The 9,187-nt window shown below is 40.9% G+C and overlaps 1 protein-coding gene across 1 annotated transcript; it reads right to left on the bottom strand.

Annotated features, from left to right (window-relative positions):
• Positions 1-862: 862 nt before the first annotated feature.
• spint1a (serine peptidase inhibitor, Kunitz type 1 a) lies at positions 863-8,318 on the bottom strand. Its single transcript, XM_068580456.1, has 10 exons — positions 7,574-8,318; positions 6,934-7,091; positions 6,598-6,739; positions 3,930-4,097; positions 3,433-3,480; positions 3,194-3,325; positions 3,006-3,056; positions 2,691-2,861; positions 2,080-2,139; positions 863-1,848 (listed from the first exon to the last, which is right to left on the bottom strand). Exons 1-10 carry the CDS (start codon positions 7,980-7,982, stop codon positions 1,664-1,666), a joined length of 1,524 nt encoding a protein of 507 aa, XP_068436557.1. The 5' UTR covers positions 7,983-8,318; the 3' UTR covers positions 863-1,663.
• Positions 8,319-9,187: the final 869 nt, after the last annotated feature.

Genomic DNA, 9,187 nt, shown 5'->3' with positions numbered 1-9,187 from the left:
TGTTTGGTGAGTGTCAAAAGTATTCCCACATCTTAACATCTGGCCGGCATAGTTTGCTGATTTTGTTCACTATGAGACCGTTTTAAAATGTTTTCAACAGAATGTTTCCCCTTTAAGGTTTCTTGACCTCCACTCCCACGAGAATACGTTTCCAATCCAATGACAGGCTTGTGAAAGGACATAATAAATTGTAACTCTGCCAATTACATTTATGACGGTCAGGTCAGTTGACGGGGGGGCTCACAAAGGAGGGCTTCAGTGAATCAATTGGGTGGGTGCTAATTTATGTGGGGATGATTAAATAGAGAGGGGCGCGTTTGCTTTGCACAACCCCCTCTCTGCCCAATGCAGACTGTGAAGAAAGCAATATGCTGGACGACTTCTCTGAAGGAGTCAGCACAATGTGAAAATGCAGCTCGTATTGTCATTTATAGGCTACAGTCTTATAGAATGAACTCGCTGCAGTAGGCCTACGATGTGCACCGTTATTTCCTTACAGCTGCGCTATCCTGATTATAATTAAGACGTGGATTTTAAAATAAAATGTGTGTTTGTGTAGCTCATATTAAATTGATTTAGCTGCACAAGGCTGCAGAGTTAAATATATAATAAACCTATGTCGCCACCTGCTGGTAATAAAGATCATTTTTCTGGATAATACACCTATAAAGGATGTATATACAATATTCCATAAGTTAAAAAATACAACCAGCGTATTAAAGAACCTATGACGAATTTGAATAGTACCTATGTTACAGAAAAAAACACTCCTGAGTAAATTTTGATTTAATATATTTATTTAGAATAAACAATATGATACTGTTAAAGTCATAGAAACGTATATCATTTCATTTGTACAAAAACACAACTAGAAGGCTTTTTAAAAGGATTAATAAGCATTACTTGATGTTCCCATTATGCTCGTTCTTAAAGCATGTTGTAAAAATCATTGACAAAAAAAAACTGAAGTAAAATATGACTTTCTTAAAATTCTAACATTATGTACAACATTATGCATGTATGTGTAGTCCAATGTAACAATGGTTTCTAAACCAGTGAAGAATCTGGCGAGGCAGGATATGGGGAAGTTTGAGGGATTTCCATATAACATTACATATCAACAAAGATTTCTAGAGCTCTAAAACGGACGCACAGGAGTCTAAACTCTTATGTAACGGACCAATGTGGAGCTAGGGACAATTCAGGAGTTAACTTTTGAATTGACTTTATTTCAAAAAGAGCTGTTCACTAAGAGCAACCAGATTGTTTAAAAAGGAAGCCAATACAACAAAGTATAACATATTTAGAAATTTAACCTGATTCAATGATATCCAGTGGCAATCTACATCCAAACTAAAGACAATCCTTCACTGTCCTTCAACCTGAGTACAAACTAATATCCAGCAATTCATTTTAACAGGCCACTGCATTTAAAATCAAGCTAAAAGTCAAAATATAACATCACATTTCATCATCACTGAAGACATTCAGCCTTCTATGTACATCACCCATAAAAAAATACATCCATATATGGACAAAATAAAAACACATCCCCTCCTGCATTCAAACTCAGTCAATGGACATTGTTTCAGTGAACAACAACTGTATCCACAACCAGTATAATTCACAACCACGATGGGGGTCAAAGGTGAGAACTGAAGGATCAGATGGGCTTGGTGGTGCTGTTGTAGACCAGACGCTCTCTGTCCTCCAAGCTGACCGGGACAGTGTTGACGGGCACTCGGTGGTGCTGCGAAGACTTCTTCCTGCCTTTCATGAGGCAGTACACCAGGACGCATAGCAAGACGAAGATAGCAACACCCAGGAGGGCAGCTATAGCTATAATACCTGTTAAATAAATTAAAACGCATTTTAAAAAGGCATTCGAGAACACCGCATGAAAAGAAATGGTGCATTCAGAAACTCAGTGAACTGGAGAAGTGCGCTGGAGGAAACTGCAGATTAATTACTATGTAGCAAGAAAAAGGAAGTCAAAGCTGATGGAGCTGTATAGATCTCATAAGTATTATTAAAGCTTATGATTTAGTCTAAAATGAAACCATCATAAAAAAAACATACCCGTTTGGCCTTCAGCAATTATGCCTTGGAATCCCTTCTCTCTTGCAAACACATCCTTTTCTGAAATAAAGAACAAAGACAGGCTATGGCTTGAGATTTCTTATGTTGTAGGTGACAAACAAAACCTGAAAAAAGTTTCTTATCAAACAGAAATCTAGAGTCTGCTTTGAGGGGAAATACATTATTGGCCACTTGAGGGCAGCAGAAACAAGCCATGAACACAACTCTGCCTCTTGTCAAAGAGTACTGCAGCTATTCTCCATTATAATCCAAAACATTGTCGCATTTATAATGGGCAGTAAAAACGATATGAAAAAATGAAATATGGAAAATTCAGGCAGCCTTGCCATATCACCAGGGGAAAGAAAAAGGAGTAATCATAACACATTTTAAAATGTTGCAGTAGTTTAATTTCAGTTTTGGACATTAACCATAGCAGCAAAACTTTCTGATAAATAAAAAAATTCTCCGTTTTAATTTGGATTTGAGTAAATTATGCGATCTTCATGTGCCTCATGCGTTTGTACAATGTACAACTAAGTTGTACAAAAAGGATGACCATTTAGCAGTATGCAAATATCAGAAAAATCCTGATGTCAGCAACAACTCACCTGTTACGTCACGGCAAAATTTAAGACAGACCTCCTTGGTGTCAAATCGGTTCTCATTCCCTTGGCAGCCACCGTAGTTGAAGCGGAAGCAGCTCTGTTGGAGGGGATCGTAGTACCACTTGGTTAGACTGTCCCTGCAGTTCCCCGTGTCAGGAAGCTCTGTGCAGCGCACTGTGAACAACAATAAAAGGGCAGGAGAGGTGAGATTGTAGGTAGAGTATTAACAGATGGCAAAGGTATACAATAACGACAAACCCTAAGTGATAAAAAGCCTCGTGCCAAAAGATTTGGAAACAATAAAAAAGAAAAAATAACCTTTTTGTTCATTCACTGGAATCTCCAGCAGACGCCGAAAATTCTTGTTCACTAATGTTCACACACAGGACATAAGTGAGGTTAGCACATCTTTTATGGAGAACTTTCCTTTATTAGTTTTTTAATCATTGCTGCTTCTATATTTCCATGAGCCTGTATGAAAATGAGGCCTAGTAGTCACTGCTCACATTCATCGCATTTCTGCTCATCTGAGCCGTCGCTACACTGTGGAGTCGAGTCACACTCCAGACCCTTATGCAAACAGCAGCCGTTTGTGCAGGTGAATTCCTCCTCTTTGCACTTGGTACCGCATTTTTCCGCTGTGGCACACAAACACAGCGGTAATTGTCACCTTTGTAATATCAGCTGGTTAATGGAGGCGAGAAAATTGTGTCAGAAGGTAAAATACATGGCAGAGTTCACCTACCGTGAGAATCAGGAATTGGCAAACCTCTGCCAGTTTTACCAGTTTTTTCTGAAAGAAAAACAAAAGTTAAATTAAAATTCAATCACTTGTTGAAAATGAAAAGAAGACAAAAAAAGCTACTGGTCTAGTGAAGAGGTGTTGTTTTGTTTGGATTGAGTTCTAGAGGGCAGATCCTGTTGCCTTCGGAAAGAGCCAGGCTTATTGCACAAGGTCAAACTTTTCCTAGTCATTAATTTTTGCCATTCCAGCTAATGTTTCACTGGCCACTTTTTTTTCCCCACCCTGAATAAAAAAGTGTTAATGCCATCCTAACCCAAATTTGAACATTTCTGACATTAGCGGCATCAAAGAGATTCATTCTGAAAGCAACACACAACCCATACCCATATTCATTGTATCATTAAAAGCCTGTTTCCTTCATATCTGATGTCATTGGTGTGAAAATAGAAACGCGACACCACAGGTAAGTCAAGTATAAAAGCTCATGGCACAGATACCTGAGCCGGAGCAGGCGTTGGTGCACTCGTCCTTGTTGAGATAGTTGTTGAGATTCTCCCTGCAGCCCCCGAACGTGAACTCCTCACACTTCTCTGAGGCGGCGTTGTAATGCCAGCGAGGGAAGGCGCCGCGGCACGGCCCGATCTTCATCGGAGCCATACAGTGGTCTGGTGGGTCACAAAATAAAGGATTAGGTTTTATTCACAGTAAATAATGTTCTGTCTCTTGCAGTTAAAGAGTGTCCTGATGCTCAAACAGCAATAAGTCATGTGGTAACGATCTGATTTAAGATACCAAAAAATGTCTGTATCAGATGGCCCTGAGTAACTCAACGAAGCACAGATCACAGCAGAGACTGAATGCAGGTTCTTACTCCCCGTCAACTTTACTCATAACACCGACAGATTTACAAATAAACTTGGGTTGGTCCCGGTCTTCCAGACAACGAGCATTCCCTCTCGTGTGTCTTAACCAACTCACTAGAAAACCCCAAAACCTTTGTGATAAACATATTAACGTGAGCAGTCAAAGCCTCCACCTTCCCTCTCATTACATAGTTCTCGTCATTTGTTTTTGACCACGTTCGCCAATCTGTTCTTAGATAAGAGTGTCTGCGTGATGTTATCCTGGCCTGCGGCCCATACTCTGGTTTTCTCGCTCGAAGCCTCCCTTTGGGTCAGGACTTGGCCGCGCCCAGGTCAAGGTTACTGTTTCCAAGCACCTGAACGCTTCTCCAGAGGAAGTGCACAGTTTGTGATACGGCTGGATCCTATTCTTCTGACTGCTCTTTACGACAACATGTTTTTTCTTATGGAATGTTCTGAAAGTACTAGTGCCAAAATATACAAGGGTAAGTAAAAGGTTCCTCCACTACAGTGAGTTAATGATTTAATTCCCCCCTACACACTGCGATGTCTCGTACATGGTTTCGTTAGCAGAGCAACAATTACGCATCAGTGGGATAGCTGATGGCAAAATATAGTTGGAAATTAAAAAAGTTGTTTTTTGTACTTCAGCACAGTAATGACCCCAAAGGCTGCAGAACACCGATTTAATGTATAAGTTGACTTCATAAGACGCATAACAATGTAACACTTGTAATAGTCTCACAGACGACACCTTCCTACTTTTGGTGTCCGTCTCATGAGCAGACAGACACACAATTACACATGCAGCTGTCTTTGATAGAGAAGTGAAACAACATAGTGGCTTTGTTTCTCCAGACACTGAGGTTAGAGAAGACAATGCAAATAGTCTGCATGTGGTCTAAAATACATATTCTAAGTATGACTAGACGGCTCATAGACACCAGTCGTTTAAAGACATCACATGTTGACTGCAGAATTAAACCAGGAACTGTTACTTACACCTTCATGACCAAGTTCTCAAGTCATCTTGTCTGTCTGTCATTCATGAATGGGTTTAGTTTCCATTCAAACCATTCATTCGGTATTGTGTAAATGTGGCAGCACTGACATGTAGTCTCTGCCATGCTCATGCATATTCCACAGGAGCACATTCCTCACATTATTCAGGACACAAGCGGTTAATTAGTAGCTGAGCCACGGAAAGGTTAAAAGTGTTTTCTTGTCCTTCAGTCAATCAACCAACGAGCTGCAAATAAACAGCCACAAGTTTAAAGAGCGTTTGATTGAGACATCTTATAATCAACGCAGGAGGATTACACAGTGGTGACTGAAATGTTGTTTGTGTTGTAACCCAAGCTGAAACCAGACAGACAGGTTTTGTTGAGTTGGGGGTGGATAGAGTGGGACGGTACCGGGGGAGCAGTAAAAGCTAATCGCACTACTCACTTCCGCTTTCGGGAGAAACTAAATGTGCCAAGACAGCTTCACCACAACTGTCTCTGTCGTGTTTAAAGAGAAGCAGCACGGATGCTTTATGTGACAGAAGGAGATTGCCTTTACCAAAACGCCTTGCCACAGCACGATGGCATTATTCCATTTTGCTGTGGTTCGGTTTCAGTTAGTTTCTCGAGAAGAGACTAATCTGGTCTAATCTTCTCACAGCATCGCGCTGTTTCGTCATTCAGTTCCACAGGAATTAGGTGAGCATGTCATGACATGTCTGATTAGCAACTACCAGGAACAAACAATAGATTGAGTTCCTTTGGAAAAAAAACGTCTAAAACAAAACAAAAATACTCAGCATTCATATAACAGCAGTTACAACCCGTTCCCGAATTTAAGATTTTTTTATTGTGTTAAGAAGAAGAAGAAGAAAAAAATCACCATGTCAATAATTTGACTAAAATATAAAGGCTTATGGAATTTAACAATGTATATCAAAAATGCAAGGCCCTTGTTGCAACATTGACTACAATGCAGGTGACGCAGAGCAAAGAAGTGTCAACAAACACAGTGGACACATGACTCATGTTAACTGATGAAACTCAACTACTCAACTATTTCTTCTGTCCACTTGCCCCACGTGAGCAAATATCTGCAGAGAAACTATGAAAACTAAGGCAGCCTTTTCTGATTTTAGATTTCATTTATAAAGCAAGACTTGCAGTGTGACACTAATGTCTTGCAAGTTTTGGCACACATGACCAAACTGTGTCCCGTGCATTCTAAGAAAACGCCACTAAAACAGATGTCCTGAATGAATGAATGTGTTCGGATGGTGCTGGGCTCAGACACTCACGCTCAGACTGCTCCGGGGTCAGGACCAGCACGGTGACCTTGGTCGAGTCTGACTGGCCGATGGCATCCGTGACTTTGAGCTGGAACTTGTACACTCCAGATGTCAGGTTGGACACGATAATCTGGTCCTCAAAGTTGGTTTTCTACACGCCATGGACAGACAGGGGTTTCTTATTAACCACTAATGTTGGCTTTCCATGTAGTGACAGGTACAAATAAATAGCATACAGAGGACATTTAAAAAAGGAATATCAGACACTGAACAGTTCAAGAGGATGTCAAACTCTTACAAAGAATTCAGGAGGGATCAGGTTTGTGTTACAGTGAGTTTACTCACCTCAATGACAGCATACGGATAAGTGGTGAGCATTTGCCACTGGTAAGACACAACCCCCTGGTCATCTTTGCTCCCGATGCCGTTCAATGTCACGGTGTCCTGGGGCTGGACCACCCGGTCCTGGCCTCCAAATGCCACCGGGGGACGGTCGGCGTCATCTGGACAGGACCATGGGACAGGTGAGCAACAACGACAGATCCAAAAACAGTTGGAGTCACACCTGGACTTACAGAGGAAACCTGAATCTGAATAGGGGCCATCATGATCTGGCGTGTGTGAACATGTATATTGAGGGTTTCTGTCATGAGCCGGTGGCCTCACATATACACATTCAAACTTAAAAAAAAGTTTTAAAGATATTATCTGAATCCTTGATTTAATTTTCCTCAGTAAATGAGACATATAGACCCAATAAAAGGTCAACTTACACACTATAGATGTTTCTCTTTTGTAGACGGAAGCTCAAAAGGAAGAACGCACGACATAATAACTATTTTCAACACACACTATGATCCCTTTCATTATACGAGGGCCCCAAACTGTAAAACTCATCTCGACATGGCTATGTTTTATTTTAAAAAAAACGAAAAAAACACAGCTAATATATAATAATTAGCATGCGTTTCAAGAGTCGTCTTACTTTTGGGAACATCCAGTTCGAGGTAGCTCTCGTAAACAGAGTCCAGGATGTAGTTGATGTAGCCCGTCTTCCTGACGAAGCGGCACACGTATTGCTTCTTGTACAGGCAATTGAAGAGGAAGCAGGACTGGACCGTGCCGTCCTCGGCCCCTCGCTCCATGAAGGCGACGTTGCACTGCGGCTCCTTGCAGCAGGCGCTCACGCAGTCTTTGTATCGATCCAACTGCGGCGACGAAAGGAACGTCGCTCCGTCTTTCACGGACTCGTCCGCGTCGAGGACGAAGTCGTTTCGACCTTTTTTAAATTGGGCTAAGCACATCTCACCAGTGTGCTGGCCACAGGTGGAGTCCAGCAGCACCAGGAGCAGGAGCGCACACGCGCCCCATTGTCCTCTGAGGAGTGACTTCATTGTTTATGTCCGGTGAAGTTTTCCACTAAAGTTACAAATCCAGAGATCCCCTTTTTTTTGTTACGACAGTAGAGAAAAAAAGATACCACTCGCTGTTGAACAATGTCCGTGTTTTTCCTACGAGTGTTTAGGCCGCAAAAGGTCTAAACACTGTGCGTCGTCTCTCAAATCAACCTTCAGCTCCTACTTCTCCAGAAAATGGTTCAGCACGTCCCCAAACGCTGTCTGAGCAAATCTGATCCTGTCCGACTCTGAAACTCACACGTTTGATGTCGACAAGAAGCCCTGAGCGACCGACGACATTGCTCAGGTGAATCACCTGAGAGATACAGGAAGTGAAATTCCACACCTGAGATGCCGCTCCCTTCTGGCTGCAAATACAACACAACCAGGACAGCGCTGTGTGGACGAGAAGCTCCACTTGTGTTAACACACTCACACATTAGAACTGTGTCACATTGTGGCAAGGGGGATGGACTTTTATGAAGAGGAAACTGCTTCTATACACCTCATTTTTAGTCTTCTATTCAACCTGAATTCAGAATATGTATATGTTTTTTTTCCTTCTCTGGTACAAACTTACATTATATTAAACTTTAAACTGTGAAGCACCCAAGAACCCTGGTTTTATGCTATTTAAATTATGAATAGCCTTTTTTCTTTTGTCCATATTGTTATTGATTTACCAGGTACACACGTTTTATTTGTGTACCTCAAACACTGGCACATTTTTCATTATTTTTGTCATAATGGACTTCCCCTGTGAAGAAGTCCTAAGGAATTAGTCCAGTCATACAGCTACTGGAGGACAATGGGAATACTGTACCCACTATACATAATGAACACATAATGTACATAGATTACTAAATACAGCACGATCATGTTGAATAAAAAAGGCAAAATGTGTTAGGTGTAACTAAATTGATTAGTATTAGATTAAAATACTTTACATCATAACCCATTTTAATGTGTAAAAATAATATCAATTATTCTATTTGTGACAGAAATGAAATACAATCACTTATCACAGCATAAACATAAAACCATCAATAAGGTAACAAAAAACCGACAACCATAAAATATAAACAAAAAAATAGCGACAAGAAAAAGAAGCACGCAACCTGTTTTTTATATGCGCTACGTCACACAAACAAATATCTCCAGTGGTCAGTCAAGAAAGTGAGTCTTGTAAAAAAGTTCCAGAA

Source organism: Clinocottus analis, unplaced genomic scaffold (assembly GCF_023055335.1).
Source record: "Clinocottus analis isolate CAN_PGR_092001 unplaced genomic scaffold, fCliAna1.0.p SCAF_17, whole genome shotgun sequence".
NCBI lineage: Eukaryota > Metazoa > Chordata > Actinopteri > Perciformes > Cottidae > Clinocottus > Clinocottus analis.
Note: the sequence above shows the minus strand (reverse complement) of the source record. Positions and strands in the feature narration are given on the sequence as shown.

What these genes read in the sequence shown, in the direction of transcription:
- spint1a (XM_068580456.1), bottom strand. Translation starts at nt 7,982, where the DNA reads ATGAAGTCACTCCTCAGAGGACAATGGGGCGCGTGTGCGCTCCTGCTC. An exon ending in GCCAATTCCTGATTCTCACG is followed by an intron (nt 3,326 to 3,432) that starts GTAGGTGAACTC and finishes TGTGTGCCACAG; the next exon opens with CGGAAAAATGCGGTACCAAG. An exon ending in TCCAGTGAATGAACAAAAAG is followed by an intron (nt 2,862 to 3,005) that starts GTTATTTTTTCT and finishes TGTTGTTCACAG; the next exon opens with TGCGCTGCACAGAGCTTCCT.